Source organism: Myiozetetes cayanensis, unplaced genomic scaffold, assembly GCF_022539395.1.
Source record: "Myiozetetes cayanensis isolate MyiCay16 unplaced genomic scaffold, myiCay2020 scf3, whole genome shotgun sequence".
NCBI lineage: Eukaryota > Metazoa > Chordata > Aves > Passeriformes > Tyrannidae > Myiozetetes > Myiozetetes cayanensis.
The window spans coordinates 50117233-50139505 of NW_026087521.1; the positions used below are offsets into that span (position 1 = coordinate 50117233).

Sequence of the window (22273 nt, forward strand, 5' to 3'; positions counted from 1 at the left end):
TTATCAAGTGCTTGGGGTTAAAAACCAACAACATCAAAGTTAACAGAATTTGTGTTTGACAGTTATTTAGTCTGTGTAAAACTACAGGTGACTAAGGGACATTTGGTCTAGTAAGGCAGTTGAGAAAATACTGTAACAGGAGATTCATAATGACATATTCAAGTAATTTAAATTGAAAAGAATTTCACCTTCTCTGATGTTCCTCGACCTAGATGAAGTGCATAAGGAAAATTCTGCGTCATTCCAGAGGCTCATTCAAAATCTGTTCAGGCAAAGTGTGCAGACATATTTTTGGAAAATGGGCTTTTTAATATGTTTGTCGCTACAGTGCTTTCTTCTGAAATAGGCTGGGTTTGCCATGGTCTTAGTACTTAGATCTGATCTTGACAAGTTGGTGTGATCAAGTTGCTCTATTTAATGAATTCAGATTGTCAGCACATGCAATCTCATTTGTTAATCTCTAGTTGCTTTTATCTATGAGGTACTGGGAGTATAATCCAGTTTATCCGCCTTCTCTGAGAGATAAAGTTTTGCAACAGATTCAGAAAGTCCTTTGGAAAGTAGTCATTAAATTCTGCCTTAACATGTTTGCACTCTAATGAATTGAATTCCTAAGCAAAAATAAAGGACATACGCATTTCTGAATCTGTTTTGGTTTTTTGGTTTTTTTTTATAATAATGTTAGAATAAAGGAGAGTAGTAGGGTAGAATTATTTTAAGTTCAGAGTTCATCCTGTTTTTTCTAAGGTTAGACACAGTGCAGAGGCAGTAAAATGACCTCTGGGGTCATCAGCAGTGTCCTGATTCTTTGTCATGCATCAGAAACAAAGTTGTGGGCCAGTCAAAATCCACCATGGATGAAGTTTCTCAAGATCGATTACCTCCTTGTATGGGAATCTACAGAATTACACAAACAAGAAATGACTGAGATTCAGTTCCCATACAGAGTATGTGTTCATACTTGTAGTTGCTTAATTAGTTCACTTCTTCCAGGCTTTCTAGTAGAATTGACAGATTTGAGGAGAAGCAGGTAACTTGGGCCTTCTGTCCTTCCTTAAACTGCACTTGCCCATTTTTCATGTTTGCCTGGGAACCTGTTGAATTTGTGGTGTTTCTGTGAAGACCTAAGGGCATGTCTTCATGGAACTTTTTATGTAGTTAGGTTTTTAGGTAGGTTTCTTTTTTTTTTTTTTCATTGTACAACACACTGGCACATTTGTTTAACTTAATCTATATTGTTTTTCTTGTATTTCTTGGACAGCTTCACTAGGTCTGTATGTTCCAACAATAAGGTAAGTTGCTTTTGGAATATTTCAGTTGTTGCATTGCCTGTTAATATACAGGGCATAGTGTTGTATTTAAAATATTGCTAAATAGAATAATAATAATGTAGAATTATTTGGGTGCACAGTTAGGATGGAAATTCACTCTGCAGTACAAACTGACTCTTTGGTGAAAGTTTCCCTCCACACAAGAGGGACAGTTACAAAGAACAGCAATAATGGGAGTTTATGTCCTATTTGAGGCATTTCTCCTGAAAGCTCATGGACCTGATTGTGCAAAGTCACTTTGTGTAATTGTTCCCTGGTTTTGTAAAATCTAAGCTGCTCCTGGCTGATTTAGTGTCAGGAGGTAGCTAGTGACCTGTGTACATCTTAATTCTAAACTAAGGTTTGGATCTTTTGCAGGTAGGGGAGTGTCACAGGTGGGTTATCAAGTCATCAATGTGGGGTTAACTAAAAAAGTTTTATTAATGATGACAATGATCAAAGGATAATTAATTGACAACTGAATAAAAATCTGATGATGGTAGAATTGTTATTAATAATTGAATGCAAATTAAACTGATTTGACAGTGTTTTAAGTGATTGTATAAACAATAATTCAGACTCTAGTCCAACCTTCTACTACTTGCTACACTTCTGATATTAAGCTATAGCTGGATATATAAAAAACTAGTGCTAGTATACAATATACTTTTAGGCTTAATGTAAAATGTCCCTACTACCACATTATAGATATCAGATGTTTGGTTAAGAGGTCTTTCAGCCTTTAGAATTAACCTTAATAGGCATCCCTGCTCAAGGGTGAAATCATTGCCAAGCAGCCCACTGCCATATGGGAGCGCTCAGTGGGCTCATGGGGCTACAGATATTTAGAGTCTAAAGTGGTTGACCTGCAGTCAAACCCCCTTTTGGTGTGCAGCTATAGCAGTTTCAGATCTGACTAGTTCCAGCTCAGACTGGTACTGTGGGCTCCTGATAAGACATGGCCTAAACTCCTTTGTTCCTGGGTAAGATACAGCTTAGGATGATTCTCTGGGTTTGCACTGCAGGGATGATTTCAGTCAGGCCTGCTTTTTGGTGATGCCTGAACCAAAATACTGTTCACTCAGTCAGTGAGTGTATCCATCACAGGCATCTTATATGGAAATAAAAAAAAAAAAAAAAAGGATTACCAGTGGTATCAGCCTTGTATAAAAGAACTGTGGCCTCTGCTGGTATCAGCCTCTAATGTCTGAGCACAGGGATGCTGGAACACTGCACTGGAAAAATGTTTTTCTCAAACTTGCCTTAGGCAGAGTAGCCCATGTTCTTTACATCCTGAGTCCCTCAGAGAAGATAATGGTGTTTTCCCCACAGAAGGGTAAAGACAAGGGGTCTGTTAGCCACCTAATGAAGGGACGTCTTCCCAAAAGGAAATAGCTTATCCAACTGTGGTAGAAACTCTTGGGAAGCATGTAATGTTTCAACTGCCCTGTCCTTATTTAGGTAGTGGATGATATGCTGACTCGTAGCACAGGTGTAAGCACTAAGAGCTCTTGCAGCTCAAGCATAAAAGGTTAAGCAAAGGCTATAGGATTGTTGACATTTCTCCAAACAATGTATTTAATAACCTTGTCGCTGTGTGCCCTGACTAACTGCTGTGAGCCGTGGCTCCCTTGTCCTTTGGCTTTGCTACTTGTGTCTGGTGCTGTTTTGGTAGGACTTCTCATTCCATCCTCAGCCACCAAAGGGTGTGACAAGCCAGGAGGTGCCTGTTTGTAGTGGTGTGCTTTGGCTGCACGCCCTGAGCAGTGTCTTGGCATGATAGTGGAGGAGGAGTGAGGTCTTATAGACAGGGAAAAGGAGTAAACAAAATAGAATCATAGAATTGTTTAATTTGGAAAAGACTCTAAGATTGAGTCCAACAGCAAACCCAGCACTGCCACATCCACTACTAAACCATGTCCCCAAGTGTCAAGTCTGCATGTCTTTTAAATACCTCCAGGGACAGTGACTCAACCACTTCCCTGGACAGCCTATTCCAATGCTGGGCAACCCTTCCAGTGAAAAAAATTTTCCTAATATCCAACATAAACCTCCCTTTGTGCAACTTGAGGCTGTTTACTCTTTTCCTGTAACTTGTTACTTGGGAGAAGAGACCAACCCCCACCTTGCTTCAGTTTTCTTTCAGGTAGTTGCAGAGAGTGATGAGGTCCCCCTGGAGCCTCCTTTTCTCCAGGCTAAACAACCCCTGTTTGAAAATGCATCAGGCTCGACTGGTCCACATGGAATAAGAAATTATTATCTTGAAAAAGTGTTACTTTAAAGATACTGGGCTCTATGTAAGTAGAAGGGGCTGTAGTTAGAAAAAATGCATAATCAGAATGCAAAGTTAAATATTGCTTCCTCTTTGTAATTAAATGCTTATGTTAAATGTTTGGGAAGGGGAATCACAGAATGGGTAGGGTTGGAAGGGACCACAGTGGGTCATTTTTACAACCTCCCTACTCCTGCAGGGCCGTCCTAGAGCACACTGCACAGGATTGTGTCCAGACAGTTCTTGAATATCTTCAGTGAGGACTCTACAACCTTTCTGGACAACTTGTTCCAGTGCGTGGTCACCTTCACAGTAAAGAAGTTCTTCCTCGTGTTCAGGTGGATCTTTCTGTACATGAATTTCTTCCCGTTGCCTCTTGTCCTATGGCTGGATACCACCGAGAAGAACCTGGATCCATCCTCCTGGCACCCTCCCTTCAGATACTGATGGGCATTGATGAGGTCCCCTCCCAGCCGCCTCTTCTCAAAGCGAAGCTGGCGCTGGAGGGAAAAGGCCTTATTGTAGTTTCAGAGGAGGGAACAACAATGCATTTCCCGGATCCTCTAATCCTGTATTTTTCTTAAAAGCCACGGAGATCACCCCGAGCGGCCCCTCCGCCTCCCCTGCCCGCCCATCGCGGGCCCCGGGGGGGCGTGGCCAGCGGCGGCACGTGACGGGGGCGGGCGCCATGGCGGGCGCGGGGGCGGCGGGCGGCAGCCGAGACCTGGCCGGGGCCGCGGGGCCGCAGGGCCGGCCGGCGGAGCAGCCCCCGAGAGCCGCCGCCATGTCGTCCGTCGCCTCCTACGAGAGCCTGGTGCACGCCGTGTCCGGGGCCGTGGTGAGCGAGCCGGGCGGGGAGGGGGCCGTGCCGGCCTGGCGGGGGGCGCGGGCCGTCCTCAGCCTTTGTTGGGCTGCGGCGGGACGGGGAGGCGGGCGCGGGGTTCGGGCAGCTCGGGGCCGGCGCTGGGCCCGAGCAGCCGGAACCTCCGCTGAGCCCGGCAGGAGCTGCAGGGGTGCCCCTCAGAAAGCCGGCGAGGCGCGTCGGGAGCTGGGCATCACTGCAGCGGTGAGGATTGGAGCCTCCCAGGAGCTCAGGCAGAGGGGCAGCACCTCAGCTGTGCCGTCCGAGAGCTGCACCGGGCATCGTCGTCCTGCCACGGCCTCACAAACGCCTAGGAGTTGCGAAGGGTGAGGCAGTGCATAGATGTTAATCAAAATGTAAGGCGAGTGCAGTGCAGCCCGAGGAGGTTTTGTGTCAGTTATTGAATTACATTTTTTTTTCCATGGCACTTTTAAATAGGGGGTGATGGAGTCTCCCTCTCTGGAGACATTGAAACCCCACCTGGATGCATAACCTGCTCTAGGTGACTGACTTGGCAGGGGTGTTGGTCTAGATGATTTCCAGAGGTCCCTTCGAATCCTAGTGATTCTGTGATACAGGCTGATTCTAAAAGGAAAAAAAACAACACTAAAGGATGTTTTGCTTTTATTAAAAATAAACACAAGATTTTTGTCTGCTCTTTCAATTGTTTTGAGTCAGCTTGTTTAAGCATCAAAGGCAATGGGGATTTTGTTTCTGCTTTCAAAAAATGGAACACTCTCCAATGATCTCATTCTCCTTTTGCTGGCTTCTACAGAAGTCAGTAATACCCTTTAGCCCTCGCTCTTAGCTTCTCACCCTCGAAAAGACATTGGCATAATCAGGCTGCACCCCTGAACAAAGTCGGTGGTGTGAACCAAAGTCATAAATCCAGCCATAAACACAGAGCTGTGTCGAGGTACTGAGTCAGAAGCACATGTCAGATCACAGCATGATAAATTTTGTTTATCTTCTAATATACTGAAAGTTTGCATACCTAGTTGAACTCGAGACAAAGGAATAGTTTTGTGAGCATTAAAAAGCCCCAAACTAGTGCTTGATTTCCTGTGAACTTTAATTGAATTATGTAACTATTCTTTAACTCTTAACTCTGCTAAAATGTAACCTTGTTGCAAAAGCTGTAGAGATGAGAATTTTATAGGAGCTTACAGCAGTAGTCAGGCTGCTATGTTTGACTCTCAGTGTTGTCTGAAACATAGTATTTAGTCTTTTTATATGTTTTGAATTTTTGTTATTACTATTTTTTGGAAAGCCAGATTTCAGGCATTGGTCCTGTACAGCTCTTCTTGGCATCAGTCACCTCAGGCCGTTTGTTCTGGGCACCTCTTGGCTACTGCACAGTTGTTTGTCTGGTGCTGTGACTGATCACTGAACTGATCTGACTGAAGTAGCAGCCCAGCGGAAAAAGTTGTTTTTCAGACAGATTAGTTTCTTTGTCTGCACCATCGTGTAGGTGTCTGAAAAGTTATGCTGCCAGACTGGAGGAGGCAGGGGTGCAAATACAGTTGACCAAGAGCCTGGGATTGCATAAACCAGTCTGTACCTGTCCTAGTGATTAGTCAGTGGTAAAATGACTTGACTTGACAAACTACTGAGATTCAAGGCTGACAGGGAGGTGGTGGGAAGGCTGACAGCAAAGCCTCATCCTTCCAACACTGCAGGGTCATACATGTCAGCATCTGTTCCTGCAATCAGTACTATGACTTTCTTCCCCTGCTGGTCTCAAGTGTGATTCAGCAAGGAATCTTGAGCCCATCTTGAGGCCTTTTGTTGCTGGGGAAAGGACTGATCCTGCTCATCCCTCTCCTTTTTCTTCCTTCTAGCTGTGAAACCCTGTCTTCTTCATGTGATGCTTCTGACAGCCTTCTTGTCATTTAGTTGCCTTGTTCCATTTGTAAACCCAGGAGAAATGTAGCTTGGCTTTTCTGAGTTTATTTCCCTCAATTTAGCAAAAGGAGGGGAGAGGGTATAAATTGTCTTTTATTTGCAGTGTTCTGTTAGGTCAGCTTAGTTATCTCATGACATTCTCTCGAACTACAGCTTCATACAGGTTTTAAGCCAGTTTGACAGCCAAACACTGGAACAGGTTTCCTAGAGATGTGGTTGATGCCCCAAGCCTGTCAGTGTTTAAGTGGTATTTGGAAAATGTACTTAAACAGTGTGCTTTAGCTTTTGGTCAGCCCTGAAGTGGTCAGGAAGCTGGACTAGATGATCATTGTAGATCTCTTCCCACTGGTATACTCTCTTCTGCGCCTTGCATCCACCTGTTTGTCCTGTGTGACACTAGCCCAGCTATTTCCCCATTTCCATTTTCTAATTTTGAGTGCAAGTGTGTGTGTGTGTTGCTGCAGTATGGTGGATTGCGTTGAGAGTAAGATTCAGGATGGATCTCGCTTTGGGAGGATGGAAGCAGGATAAATTGAGCAGGGGAAGGCTGGAAGTTGTAGTGACTGTGCAGTCTTGTTCTGTGTGTAGGTGTGTGTAATTGCGTTTTGAGGTTGGCTTCAAAATTGCAGTAATGCAACCATCATTAGGAGGTGTATTTTGGCTCTTTCTGGCACTTTTTTGTGCTGGAACTAACCTAACTGAAACATATATTTTACAAATTTTTAGTCAGGTGGGTTCTTTAATCCTACTTGCTGTCCAGCTGGGTACATGGTAGGTGTCGAGAATGTGCAGACACAAGACAAGTACCTGGCAGAGCAGAACCAACCGTTTTGGCAAGAGCCCAAACTGAATGGGTTAAAATAACCAGGTAACTGTGGCCAAGTGTTTCCCTTCATCTGCTGCCTGCTGTTATGAAAACTGGAGAAACCTAAATCTGGTTAAGACTTCAACCAAGAGTTGCCTTAGTGAGGAAAAGCCACCTGAGAAGTAATCCTCTGTTGCTGGTTGTAGAGATAAATCCAAGCAGCCTGCTCAGGAGCTGGAGTGTTTCCAGAGGCAAAGCTCACTTACACGTGTAGCGTAACTCAGCTCTAGAAGAACTCAAGTCACACTGTGCACTGTGCTTTAAACACAGCACTTGTGTGACTTGCTGTATCCCAGACCTTCCCACCATTTAAACAGTTTACATGGCTGCTAATGGAAGAGTGCCACAGCTTTAGCAGTCACTTGATGCATGGAAAACAGGTTTGCATCAAGCCAGGGCCTTTTTTTTTTTTTTCTTGGATCTCTTTTCCAAAAGCTGTGCAATATTATTGCTTGAGTATTGAAAAATGAAGAAGGTGAGTGATGGCAGGGAGAGAAAGGGAACAGCTGCTTGTATGGAAGATGGGGTACTTGCAAATACAGTATTTAACCTTTTGTAAAGGATGGTATCTGAAAGCTTCTCCATTTAGAGGCTTTAATGGTTGGATCACACAGGAAGTGAAGAGGGCATTGGATTCACAAGACATGAATTTGGTGACATCTAGGTCGCGATTTATTAAATTCATCATATGTAATTCATGCCACTGAGGGTGTCTTGGTAGCTGATCTTTATTGCCCAAACTGGAATTTAGTGCAAAACTAGATTAAGTCCTGAAAAACATATGCTATCAGTTTTTTAATGAACAGAAATTTCAGTTTGGTCATTGTTTTCTTATGTCAAAACAAGGTTATTGTAACACAATGCTGTTTGTGTCAGTCTTTTGTTTTGCTTTTTTAAACTAAAATTTGCATATTGAGACTAATGGGAGGTAGAGAAAGGCAGTGTATTTGTCTCCTGATGCTCACTTTATCAACTCTTGGACTTCAAAAACTTTCTCCTTGGGCAAAAAGCTTTTAATGGTTTTAATTATAGCTTGATCTAATGCAAGAGAAAAAACCCCTGATTTGTAAGTATGGGACCAAAACCCATTTCATGTAGATGTTGTTCTATATGGAGTTTATCCCCTTTCTAAACTTGCTCAGCAGACTGGTTTCTGGGTGAGAAGTGAAGGGCTACAAAGAGTCTAGCAGGCACTGTACAAGCAACTGATACACCATATAGCCAGTTTATTTTGTTTTTCAGGGCAGTGTGACTGCAATGACTGTATTTTTTCCTTTGGATACAGCTAGGCTTAGACTTCAGGGTAAGTGTCAAACTCGAGTTTCTTTGTACAATGACGTTTCTGTTCATCTTGACTTGGGCACTTGTAAGGGTGGTTGTAGGGGGATGTTGAATGTGAACAGGAATCTTACCTGTCTAACACTAACACAGTGTTTCCAGCTGAAGATAATTCTTCCTTTTGAAAGTGTTGGGCAACCTTTTAATTAGCTGAAAAGGCTGTGTGATCTGTGGCCAGACATGGGTTTTAAATGGTTATCTAAGACGAAAATAAAAAGCAAAGATGTGAGATTGCACAGGGTTATATTTGTGTGTTGTTGCTTTTGGCTGCTGAGAACACTTGAAAATTCAGGGGCACTATCATGAGAAACTAGTCTAGAATTATTACTGAGAATGGTTTAAAGGAAAAAGTCAGGATTAGAACTGGGATTAGGAATATCCGATATTTACAAAAATGCATCTGAGTATAAACTTTGTTGTTCTGACTCTCTGTTTTCAAGTCAAAAGTCACAGAATCACGAAGCATTTTAGCACTGTGACTAAAGCTCTATAAAGAACTCAAGGAAGATCATCAGCCTGGTTGTCAGAAGTATGTGGCTGAGAAACGAGCACCGTATTGCTGTTGGACAGCTCTCAATGCAGGAAGAGACGGTGCTTTGCTAAGACTTGGCTGCTGCCAAATACCTGTTTGCAGGATTGCAAATACCTGCTCTGCTACTGGTGCTAGTCTGGTGTCCAAGGAACAATTTTCAGAGCAGTTAGGCAGGCCTGATTCTAGTCCCCTATCTAAGGGGGAGCCTACCTTCAGTTCATGTCACAACTATCAGGAACTGGTAACTACAGATACCCTGGGGCACAGCAGAACCTGCTGGTTTGGGGAAAAATTAAAAAAGGAAGCAGCCTTACCTAGCAAATGAAAATAAGGAGATGTTTTATGCAATTGCTGCAGAAATAGGGAGCATCTATCCTGTATGAGGAAGAATAAACAAGTGCTTCTGGTGTATATTCAGAATAGCAAGGATAAGGCCTTGAAAAATAGTGCTAAAAATTGGAATAATCTGAAAGTCTGATTCTTCTGTTTTCCAGTTGATGAGAAGCGGAAATCTAAGACAACACCGGCAGTCCTTTTGGAAATAATCAAAGAAGAAGGCCTGTGAGTAGATACTAATTTTCTGCTTATCTTCATGTAGACAAGCTCTAAAACTAATTTGAATTTGCTTTTAAAGTGTGATAGTTAACTCGTATCTATGTGGACGGATTTTTGTTCTGAATCGAAATGTCTCCATGTAAGTGTGATATGACTTGCATAATCTTATGTGTTCATCTTTAGCTAATTAGGATTAACTTTCTTGAGCACCTTATGCAATTGATCTGTTCAGTGATGTAACTGTGCCTTCATTAGAGAGGTAGCTGTGCCTCCTCAGAAATGCAAATGTACCTTCACCTACCTGATCAACCAGCTCTGTCTGCCTGGATTCTTGGGTGTGTCAATTTCTCATAATCAAGATGAAACTCCTGGGCAGCTGAGCCACTTTCAAAAGGAGAATTGAGACATGTTTCCCAGTTGGAAGGTTTTTTCCTGCTTCAGAGTGCGTAGAAGTAAACAACACATGACTCTGTGCTGGTGAGATTCAAGATCTATCAAAAAGCAGTTAACTTTCAGCTGTGCTGCACTTTTGTATTTGCCACAGTCTGAGCTGAACTGGCTGGGAAAAACAGTTGTATGCCTGTCCTTGTTAGAAGTATTTTCCTAAGTGAATCCCTGGAACTCCTAAGTAGACCAGAGCTTCTAGGACATTCAGGTTGACAAAAGTTTAACTTGGCCCATAACGTTCTGCCACCTTTGAACTTGGGCAGTTGGCAGTTGTACGCATGAGGAGTTCTCTGCCAGTTCAGATCTCTCTTGTTCACATTCCTGTGTTGCTTTTGTCATGTGAGGGTGGCAAGTAAACTTCAATTAAAAAAAAAAAAAAGGTAAAAGGAAAAGAGTTGAAAAATTAATGAAGTTAACTGGTGTGGAGAGACTGCAAAAGTGGTCATCCTACTTTTCCTGTGAAAATGAAAAATCAGTAACTGGCAAGAGAGGAACATTGCTTCTTCCAGAGGTATTGGGAAGGCCTGGCTGAACAATGGTACTAATTTTAGAGATGTGTTTGAAGTAACAAAAAAACCACCAAACAACAGCAAAACTGAAATGTGATGTGAGATCATAAATGTATTGTTCACATTAGCTTTAGAGTCTTGTCTCATAATATACTTTTATGAGACTGCTTTTCTCATCTGGATAAAGCGAATAGGTTTACCTAATGGACTTTCTGCAGAAGTTTATCAAACAGCTTTGCTTTCTTACTTGCACTTCCACCTTTTTCCAGGTGATCTGAAAGGTGTTTGTTAGTGTACATTGAGTTTTTCTCAGAGTCACAGTTTGGAACACAAAATTAGTGTTTTTTGTGTGCAGAAGTATTTGTGTGTGAATTATGGATGCTACCACTGACAACTGAAGTCATTTAAATAAACTCATGGGTTTTGTTTTAGTTTCATGTTTTGTACTGCAAGATGTTTCACTTGAAAATCATCAGAAATTGTTCTTAATAAATCAAGAAAAACCAAACTAACACTCTCAAATAGAGGACATGGTCCCCACAGCATGTTTCTCTTTTCCAGCACAGAAGAGATAGGTAATATAAAAATTGTTTTAATTTGACTTATGAATAACTGTATAGTCATTTAATTTGTAATTGTATGTTTAGCTAAGGCTGTAACTTCAGAAGCAGTCTTAATAATGTGGTGTATTCCCAGTTACATGGGAGGGAAAAGCATTTGATGGATTTGAGACAAAAAACTAGCATTTACATTCTAAAAGCAGTCAGATTTTTTTTGTGTGTGTGTTTACCAGCCTTGCATCTTTTACAGTCTCCTTGGAGATCCTTATATTCTATGTATTCCCAATATTTTAATGAATACTAAAGAGCCTCCATAATTACTGATGTGGAGGAGATTTATTATGCTTTTAACATGATACCAGTTCTCTACCTGTTCTGTGCAACTCCAGTGAAGGTGTGTATTATTATCTTTTTTTGGATGTGTTGTAGAACATGCTGGGAATGTAGGGCAGCTCTTGAGGTATCCCTGTTTTACAGGCTCATCAGGCCTGTCAGAGAAGGGAGCTTTGTTAGTCACCTGTTATGAAATCAAGACAGATTTAGATGATATTCGGTTTTTCATCTGTGATTAATATAGTTCAAGTTAACTAGTAATGTCTTTTTCTCACTGACTTGACTAATTTGCTCCAGAATTTACTGCCAGGCATTTGTTAGAAATTCCTCCAGCTGCATATCTTGGGCCCCAGGTAGTATCCTTTGCAAAACTCTTCTTGGTGAAGTATATTAATTTCAGTAAGTAGTCTTCCATTTTAAAATTTTATGTGAGAATCTGGACAGCTTTTTTCCTTATTCTGGAATTTAGTATGATTTGTCAGCACTGATAATAAAGATGCATCTGTTTGGTACCTTATGTAGTATACAGTGTTGTGTCTTTGGGATCCTCCAACAACATGAAAAATCAACCAGATCACATAAATACTTTGCTGATCCTTACTATGTCTTTTTGTTTTCCATTAGGTTGGCACCATATCGAGGATGGTTCCCTGTTATCTCCAGCCTTTGCTGCTCCAATTTTGTTTATTTTTATACATTTAATAGTCTTAAAGCCCTCTGGGTCAAAGGTCAGCATTCAACCACTGGAAAAGACTTGGTTCTTGGGGTTGTTGCAGGTAATACTTAAAAATCTCTGTTTTGTCAAGAATGTATTTTTTGGTATATTCTATGTAATGTTTTTCTTTATGACATAATCTTCTGGAGGTCACACTGAGTGCTCAGACCTCCCACTGTATGCAGACTTGCTTCTTTCTGATAGCTCCTTTATGTCCTTCCTACCTTGTAAGAAGATGCATAAACCGTTCCTGTTGTGAATTCTGGCACAAAGCACAATGCTGTTGTGGTCTGGTGTAGGATTTGTGTCTGCTGTGGTGTTTGCCACATATCCAAGCATCATCACTTAGATGTTGAAGATAAGTGGCAGGGAGAGAGAATAATTTTTTTTTTTTTTTTTTTTAGAGAAAAAGAGTTATGCAACTCTGAAATATTTTCAGTTAGGGAAGGAATTTTATTGTAAGCATTTGGGTGTCAGTTTTCAGACTTGTTTTTGGGTTGTCACCTAAAAGTGACAGGAAGTCCCTAGATACATGCAGGTCCAGTGGGACCATATGCTCTTTTCTCATTCCATCCTCCTGTGTGGATGGTACAGTGGCTTCTTTGGAGGGATGATAAAATCAATGACTTTTCTAGCAAATCCAGTGTGAAAAATTACCACTGTGTGCCTGTGTTTGCTGGTAATATTCTTCAGGAACAATTGCTCATGAAACCACACAGAAACAAACAGATATTAAAAAAAACAAACCTGCAAAAAACGTCTTGGGTTTTTGATGTGGGTTTTTTGGCTTCTTTTGCAAGCTGACTGTAGTCTTTATGAAGGATATAGAAATATTCTTACATTTATATTTCACTTTTCTCAACTCTCTTAAAGGAAAAGAAAAAGAACAAACAGGCACAATGTAGGTATTAAATTTTCAGTTTTTTCAGATTTACTGTTCTTGATAGAGATGTAGTGTGTCCATCTCAATACAGTGGAATAATTCAGTCTCTCACTCAGATTTCTACCGAAGCAATCAGTGTAGAAGTAATTGCTAATTTCTGAGATGCAGAAATATTAATAAGAAAGATGAGAAGCTTGTTTTTTCATAGTTACTTCAAAGTAGCTGCCTGTACCAGTTGACTGCAAAAGTAATGCCACTTAATCCTCCTCCCTGTGAGTTTAGAGCTGTATTTTGCAATACAGAATTGTTGCAGCCATATGTATGCTTGTATCTTTCTCTTCCCCCATCCTAATTTCTGTTACTCAACTTTCAAGATTTACTGTTGGGGTTTTTGTGTGCAATCTCTTGCCACTTCTAAGCCTTACTTAAAATATTTGCAGAATCCTGTGTATTCAACCTTAAGTGTACTTAGTGAGTCTAGAAGGTAGACACTGTAATTCTTTTGTCAGCATTTGATCTGCCTTTATTTCTCTTTATAAAAGAGAGATATCTAACCTTGATGCTCAGCATTTCTTTCTGAAAGTAGGCAGGCAGCAAGCCATCCTGGAGTTAAGTGGGACATGAAAAAGCAGAGTATCTTGTGCTCCATTGTACTGTAGGATGCAGCAAAGCAACAAGTTCACTTAAGATTCCTTCAACATGTTGATATTTGGTGTGTTTTGTTGTTTGGGGCAGGTTTCTTTAAATTTTATTATTTGTTTCAGTTTTTAGTTTTAGGGAGGAGTAGCAGAAATATCTTCCTGCTGCTGACAACTAATTCGTGGTGGGGCTGTGGGGGAATACCTGAAGTAGCTCATTAAAATTGTCATTTACTTTTCCTACATGCTGTGTCAATTTTTTTCCTTCTTCCTTCCAGAAATTTCAGTAGCATGTGAACTAGGGGGAAAAGGGGAGAAGAAAATTTTAAATTTTTATATCTTCTGGTTTTTGCTGATTTTTCTTTGTGCTGTGTTTTGCATTAGGTGTAGTGAATGTACTCTTGACCACTCCTCTTTGGGTAGTGAACACACGTCTGAAGCTGCAGGGAGCAAAATTCAGAAATGAAGACATTGTACCAACCAATTATAGAGGCATAATAGGTAAGCACTTGTTGCTGTCTTCAACCAAAGAAAAGTTCATGAAATTAAATATATCAAGGACTTTGAAAACTTTTGTTCATATACCTGATTTCACCCTGTAATATCTGTTCTTCCATCACTTCGCAGTCATTGAATTTTACAGGAAACCAAACTTTGCTATTTCTGAGGGTAATTAAGAGTTTGCAGTATGCACCCCTGTGACTAAAATACCTTTTACAGAGGCAGTTATGTTATCATCCAGGTACTGGAGCAGTAGTGAGCCTAGTGAGGTGGTAGATGGGAATCTGAGTTTGGGCAGACAGTCTGCAAATTAAACTTCACTCACCTTAATCTCTTAATCATCCACATGTTCAGGCTGCCTTACTTTTAAAACAAACCAATCAACCAAATAAATATTATTGTAATTTTGAAGAAGGCTTAGAAGACCTTAATGTTGATGCCATGCTTGTACTAAAAGGAGTAGGATGTCTCTGCAGATGATAAGCTTTGTTTATGTTGGTGGTGATGTGAGCAAGAACCTCCTTTGTCAATACCTTTCTGTTAACTTCCAGATTAAAATGGAAGATAAAAATAGTTGCATAAAAGTCTGCAGTGAATTTTTATACACTTTGAGTATTAGGCTTTAAGTATAACTCCTCTTACCTTTTATGGTAACTGTTTTGTACTCAAAATTTTAATGTTTTTTCCCCCACACCTTTTGTCTCAGATGCCTTTCATCAGATAATACGAGATGAAGGAGTCTTAGCTTTGTGGAATGGTACTTTCCCCTCCTTGCTTCTGGTCTTCAATCCTGCCATACAGTTCATGTTTTATGAAGGCTTTAAACGAAAGCTTTTGAAAAAGCAGCTGCAAGTGAGTATGTTTTGAGGCCAGATGGTGATCATGCTCTGTTATAAGACGGGTTCTTTGATATGCACTGCTTGAACAAATTCAGAAATGCAGGTTTGATATTAGTTCTTATTTTTTGAGGGATTTTTTGAGTTAGTGTATATCTAAAAAGGATCTGACATCATGAAATGAGATGTCAGTCTTTCACGTCCCTAGGAAAGATGTTCCTGTGAGGAATTCCTCTACCTGTAAAAATAAAACTGCACCTCTTGTCCACATTTGTTTACATTTGTTCACAAGTCTTCATTTAAATTAGAGATTTCAATTCTAAGATATCTTTTATAAGTGTTTACATACAGACTGTTTCAAAGTCTGCTTTTAACCCTTTTTCCAGTAAGTCAAATATATTAAGCCTTCAAAGTATCACAGATTTTTTCTGGGTCCTGTCATTTTAATAACTTTTTTTTCTTGAAGCCCTCAATTTTTCAGTGTAATTTTCCAAGGACGGACACTAGAATTGAACCATATTGCAGCCATACCTTCCTGATTCTCTAAAATAGAGGCACAATCACTTTTCTGTCCCTGGTTTATAGTCCCCTTCTGTTTCCTTATTCTGTTGTTTCTCACTATATCAGATGTAGAATCTCAGCTGAAGTCATGTTCTTTTTATGTTCTGGCAAACTGAAAAGCATTTGCATTACATTTTCAGATAATGTCATAATATGTGTTTAAGCTATGGCTCTTTGCTGTTAATTTATGATTTTAGGATGCATTTGTCTGATTTAAAATGTTAGATCGTATCAGTATGTTACAAAGCCATCTTGTTTTTCCTCAAGACATAGAGAGATTATTTTTACACGAGATTTTGCATCATCAGTGAGGCTTCAGATTTTTGCTGTCTTTAGTTCTTACTGCAGCTGTAGCACTCCCTTTGTACCTGATGGATTTACCCAGTTAGGTTATGGATGGTACATTTTTTGTGTGATGAGCTGAGCTTCCCTCTGCATTGCTGTTAGCCTCTTGGCTAATGACATATTTATTTATATATTTATTTCTTGTGTTTCTTTTAAATTACTTAGTTCCACCTTAAATTAGGGCATTTCTTTATCCATGATCAGTGGAGAGGGAAAATACTTTTTTTTTTACCTAGCGATGATAATTTATTTTTTTTGACAATATATTTCTTCCTGCTTGGTCTTTTCCTGAGTATCTTAAATATATCAGATTGGTCCTTTTAAGATGTGCATGTGTAAGCATATTTGTGATTGCAATCAATATATTTTGGAAATTTTAAGCACATTTTGATATAGGCATCTACTTATTTTCCTTGATTAATTCACACTGTTAGACTGAGATGCACTGTGTAATCAGTATATGTTATAACAATATATTTGGTGCATCCTGGAACACTGTGGACTTTGGCAGTGAGGATGGGCTTCCAGCAGGTGTTCTTAACTATTAGGGGATGAGATTTTTTTTAGCCTGTGTCATCAAGGCAACTAAAATTCTGCCCGAGAGCATAGTGATTATGCCTCAGGATTACAGGGTGATGTTCAAGGAATCTTTCGCTGTCACCTTTTCACAAGCACCACGTGACTTGTTAGTTTGAGTTGCAAAACCTGAAATGCTTATTGATTGATGGTATGTTTACATGATACTTCCTTATCTTTTGTCTACTCTTGCTGATTTAAATTGGTCTAGTTTGTATGGCCTTGTATCAACTGTGTTTTAGTAACCTAGTTATAATGAGAAATGCAGCATCAGGTAAAAGTAACAAAATAAACACAAGTTGTGGGAAAGTAAGTTGATTGAACTATAATTAATTCTTTAAATTGAGAAGATCCAGAGACTTCATGAAATCTTCATACCAAAGATCCTTAAATCTTTGTATTTCCTCTCTTTGGAAATACAAAATTCTGTAGTGGTAGCAGGTACCACTACAGAATCCCCAAACATATATGGGTAACTGGCTGTTTTCGTACAATCTGGAAGTAAATATGTTCTTTATCTATTGAACAGCTCACATCTTTGGATGCTTTTGTCATTGGTGCAATAGCCAAAGCAGTTGCCACGACCCTCACTTACCCTCTGCAGACAGTACAGTCAATTCTGAGGGTAAGTAGTAATTTTCTTTCAGGGTAACTCTGCCTCTGACTTGTTCTACGTCCTGCAAGCCTTATTCATATGGCTAGTTTTTATTTGAATTAATGGACCTATCATTTTGGGAGGTATTTTTGCACGATGCAGGCCTGACCGTATCAGTATCCAGAATGTGATTCATCCGGGGAAGCTGAGCTCCCTCATAAACATCTTCAACCACTTGCCTGGCTGTGTAGGCTAATTGTAGTGGTAATGGTAACACTTGCACTTGTTCTTACTTTCGGTTCGTATCTATGCTGGATAATGCTGCTGCTTTCAGGATGTACCAATATGGTTGAAATATTGATACAAGACAAAACTTGCTTGGGGGGGGGGAGGAAGGAGGAGACCTGGCCATGCATAAGCATATTGTACTTTAATTTCTGTGCTTTTAAATCTGTTTTTATAACAGTGAAATATTAATAAACATTTCCACGTGAGATATGATGCTATTTTCCTAAGTAAGGAGAAGCCTTAACTTGAATGTATGGTAAAGCCATTATGTTCTAAAAGTTGTATAAACTTTGAGAATTAGTTGAATTATTGAAAATTATCCTTCCATGCTAAGGGTATCACTTTTCAGACTTCTCTAATATGGGAATTTTCTTGTTAATTGTACATCTGGAAGAAGTAATTTTCAAGCAATTTTTTAATTATTTGAGTTATTCTTCTCTCTAGTTAAAGTGGAATAAATGTATTTTGATTTTTCATAGCCTATAAAAAGATACTTTGGATGCTGTATTTCAAAGCCATGGGACTTGAATATGTTTACTGTGTAATTTTGTCAGGAGCCATCTTTCCTGAAATTTTCATAATTTTTGATCAGCTGAGCTAGTGCTTTCACTCAACATCTTGTACTGTTTTAACAGCCTTCTCAGGAGCTAAACTAATAACACGGCTTCTATTATTGGAGTGACAGACACAGAAAAATATTTAAGCAAATACAGCTCTGTTTGGATAAGGTGCAACATCAGTCTGTTTTTAATTTGTGACGTGTTTTCTGCTGGTGTGAAGGAGAACTGGAAGGAAAGTTGGAGTGCTCTGCTTTAGCCTGAGCATTGCACAGCAGTGCAGGTTTCATGGGGCTACATCCCTATAAGAGCTTCAGCCCTTGTTCCTTTCCATGGTTGCTACAGAAGTGGCTACAGCCTTGTGGCTTCATGTTTCATCTGTCTCCTTTTAGCTTTTTGAATAAAATTCTTCTGTCTCATGCTGACAGTGTCATTCTTTAAAAAAGAATGACAGCTCTGGTAAGCTGTGCTGCCAGCTTGGTGTGCTGCCCAGCTGCAGCTTCCTGCTCACCTCAGCTGCAGTGAGCCAGGTCACCGCTGGCTTCCCGAGCAGTGACGAGTTGCCTTTCTGCGGGAGCACAGCTCGCCATCCGTGTCCTGGTGGGAGGGGGCATTTTTCTCACACTGGCCCACTGTGAAATGAAGTGGCCTGTATGATACTTCTCCTTGCAGGGCCGTCCTCTTCCTGTGATGGTGAGGAACACAAGCACCCTCTCTCTAGTTCTGCAGTCACTAGGCGTCACTTCGGTCCCTTTGCTCTGTGAAAGAATAGCCAGGAGCCCTGAACACTTCTGCTGAAAACAGAAGAAATATGCATCTGTTGTACCTGTGCTGTCCAGTTCAGATTTGCTCTGCTTCATGATGCATTTTCTAATCTAAAGCTAGCATTATTCTGTTTAAAGTTTTTGATACTCACACTAAGTGATGCTAAAGAAAAAGGCTATGAATAAAGGTTTAGTGTTTTCAGAAATAGCATTCTGCATGAAGTATGCTTTATATGGTTGTAGGCAGTTTTTTGAAACAATTTTAGCAGATTTGCACATAAGCTAATACAAGCTGAATGTAATTCATAAAAACTTACAGATTGTAACTAAATTCTGTTATCAAAGTAGAAGTATAGGACTCTTTCTTTTTTTCTTTTTAGCCTTTAACCTTTAGAAACCTACTTTTGTTTGAAAGTGATTAGGGTTCTTTGTAATGAAGGTTCTGCACCTTTGCTTTCAACTCTTTGGCACAGCACTCTTCTTGATAAGATGAACAGTTATCCTGTGTAATTGACAGTAGTAGCAGCTTCCAGCCGTGCTATTTGGTATGTCTATCTCCTTTTCAGGATGACACATGACATACATGACACTGGTTTTACTCATTATGCTATGAAACTATTCTTTAGCCTATGTGTCAGTAAAGCTCAGATAAATTAAAATTGCCTCTGGAGATACAGCAACACTTAATGTTCTTAGTGATCCCAATTGAAGAAATTATCTTTAAAGTCTCTTTTCTCTGTCCTAGAGAATGCTAGTGCCTTTAGGAAGTCTTCTCCAGTAATAACCACTGAACTGTTAACATCCTAGTGAGAAATTAATGTGGTTTTTTTCTCTCTTGATGAATCTTTGTTTGCAGTACAAAAATTATCCAGTGGTGGAGAAAAGAGGAGAATGAAGCACCTAATCCTGGTGTAGTTTGGAAGCCTATGAGTAATCGGGACAGTGACTGACACTGTAACTTGGAACGTAGTTAGCAGTTTTTTGGGGGTGTGTCTGAGTCTTTGACAGTAATTCTTAACAGTGATTAATCAATATCAAATTACTTAGTTGCTGGTGAGAAGATTGTGGATTTTGAGCACATATTTCTCCTAATAGAGGGTTCCACTAGCATTCTCTTGTTGCTGTTTCCATCGGAGTTGTTAAGACACACAGTATCATCCTGGCATTTTCTTAAATTTTCTGAACTGCCTAAATCAGCTTGCATACTTTACCTACTGTCAATGGTAATTTCTTATACCTGAGATGCAGCAGTTGTTTCAGCAAGTTCTGGGAAGAATTCATCCACTCGCAGTTGCTCAAGTTCACCTTTCTTAGCAACAGATGCTTTATACAGGCTTCAAAATCTATTAGGCTGTGCTGTTATAAATACAGGTATGCCACTCTTGTATATTAATAATTCATAGTTACAGCTTGCTGACAGTACTATCGACCTGGATCAGATAAGAGTATCGATGAACGCTAGAAAAGGAGTTGCTGAAATTGCTAGTTTAACTCTGAGACACAAAACTACAGCAGCAGCTATTGTGCGTGCTAAAAACCAGTTTGGGGATAGGCAAGTGCAGGGAGTAAAAGAGAAATATTGTTTAGGCCAGGTAGGTGTATCAAACAATTTTGGATTCTTCCACAGCAGTTCACACATAAGTGCTTTCCTTCAAGACCATTGCTGGGCAGATAAGTTTTGTGTTCAGCTGTGCAGTCTCAATGTAGTAATGGTTTGCAGATGTGTGAGTGTTTGAACCTTTGTCAAGTGAAAGCTGAGCAAGCCAGAAAGAACTTGCTTTGAATGTCATATCCCTACTAAGACCCTGCAAGTTATGCTTTTGAAATCTTGAAAACTCTTTCTTCCACAGCAACCAAAAGAGAGGAAATACGACCATGTGTAACACTTTGTTAGAATCCATCTTAAAACCAAAACAAATTATTGTAGCCTATAGAGTTTCAATGCTTGCTTTGTGAGCTTTGGCCTCGTTTCCCTGCTGATGGCCATATAACATGGAAAATGTTTAAGGGGGTTTAAGATAGGCTCTCCAGATGTCATGTATGTGTGGCATTCTCTGCCAGGCACTGTGAGGAAATAGTACAAGAAAATGCTCTTCCTTTTTTTCAGTTTGGACGCCACAGGTTGAACCCAGAGAACCGGACACTGGGCAGTCTTAGAAATGTTCTTTACCTTCTTCAACAGAGAGTGAGGTGAGCTTTCTCTTTTCTTTTTTTCTCCTACCATGACATAGAAGACTTGAGCATTACTAATACAGTGAAAATGTTGCTGGATCTGAATTTTGTTTCTTTTTGCCTCCCTTAAACTTGTCTTTTCAGTCAGTCTGGTTTTTGTAATATATTGCAGAATAAGTCCACAAACCCAAATTCTCCTAATTTGTAAGTAATTTGTAAGTAAGTGGCATCAAGGATACATATGGATACCAATTCATTCCACTTCTCATCTTGAAAAGCAGGTTTCTTGCACAAAAGACCTTAAGTTTCTGCAGAATTTTCTCTTTAAAATATTATTAAAGGTAGCTGGCACTGGAGATCAAGAATGGGTTTAAGATTCCTAGAGATGTCTTTAACTTGTGATATTAATTCTTTGCTGTAGTGTACTGATTTACTTATAGAAAGCTATTCACACTTGTTTTCTTGTTTGTTTTTTTTTTTCTCCTCCTTAGGCGTTTTGGATTAGTGGGACTCTACAAAGGCCTTGAAGCAAAGCTCCTGCAGACAGTCCTTACTGCTGCTCTTATGTTTCTGGTATATGAGAAACTGACTGCTGCAACCTTCACAGTCATGGGATTAAAGCGCTCACGCAAGCATTGATAAAGGAGCCTATGCCAAAGATTATGGGGTCTAGAAAACACATTCCGTTTCTGAGACCAGGCTGGGTAACAAAGGGTCCTCACTTCCTCTACTTCTTTTTTTTAGCCACCTCTGTCTCCAGTATTTGGAGAAATCTGGAATATGCTCTATAGGACCTGTTGCCACAAATTCAGGGATAGCCCATTCCCTATTGTTTTGTGGACTCACTGCTTTAAGAAACAAACCAGAGACCTTATTTAAGTATTTGACATGAAATATTAACTATTATATGGTTTGGTTGACATTCTTGGCAAGAATTACTCTCTCTCACTATGCTTTCTTGTTTTCCCTCAAATTGTCCTTAATTATTCTTGTATCTTTACCTTCTGTCAGCAGCTGGTGGGGCTGGTTTTGTTTCATCTTCCTTGGGTGACTCAGACACACCACCCAAGAAATTGTGTTATTTTCCTTGACCTGTGTTTATGTCACTTCATATTTGGTTCATTAAAATAATTCATAACGAGTAAGATTTTTGGCATAGTTTTCTTTTACCTTCAAGTATGGTTGTGGCATTGTTTTGCCCTGAGTACCTGGTGGTGAGGTCTCTAAACTGCTAGAATATGTGTTACAAGCAAATGGGCATTCTGTCTTCTTGAATCCACCTATTTTGTATCTTGAACATTTTGAATGCAGATACTGGCTATATAGAAGGAACACAACCTCTTGCTTCTTCAAG

At 40.0% G+C, this 22273-nt stretch overlaps 1 protein-coding gene across 1 annotated transcript; it reads left to right on the forward strand.

Annotated features, from left to right (window-relative positions):
* The first annotated feature begins 4255 nt into the window (after positions 1 to 4255).
* On the forward strand, positions 4256 to 22066 carry SLC25A17 (solute carrier family 25 member 17). The gene is made up of 9 exons (XM_050323694.1): positions 4256 to 4420; positions 8457 to 8517; positions 9579 to 9645; positions 12113 to 12264; positions 14109 to 14225; positions 14932 to 15077; positions 17073 to 17168; positions 20855 to 20937; positions 21411 to 22066. The coding sequence occupies exons 1-9, from the start codon at positions 4271 to 4273 to the stop codon at positions 21556 to 21558; spliced, it is 1020 nt and encodes a 339-aa protein (XP_050179651.1). The 5' UTR covers positions 4256 to 4270; the 3' UTR covers positions 21559 to 22066.
* Positions 22067 to 22273: the final 207 nt, after the last annotated feature.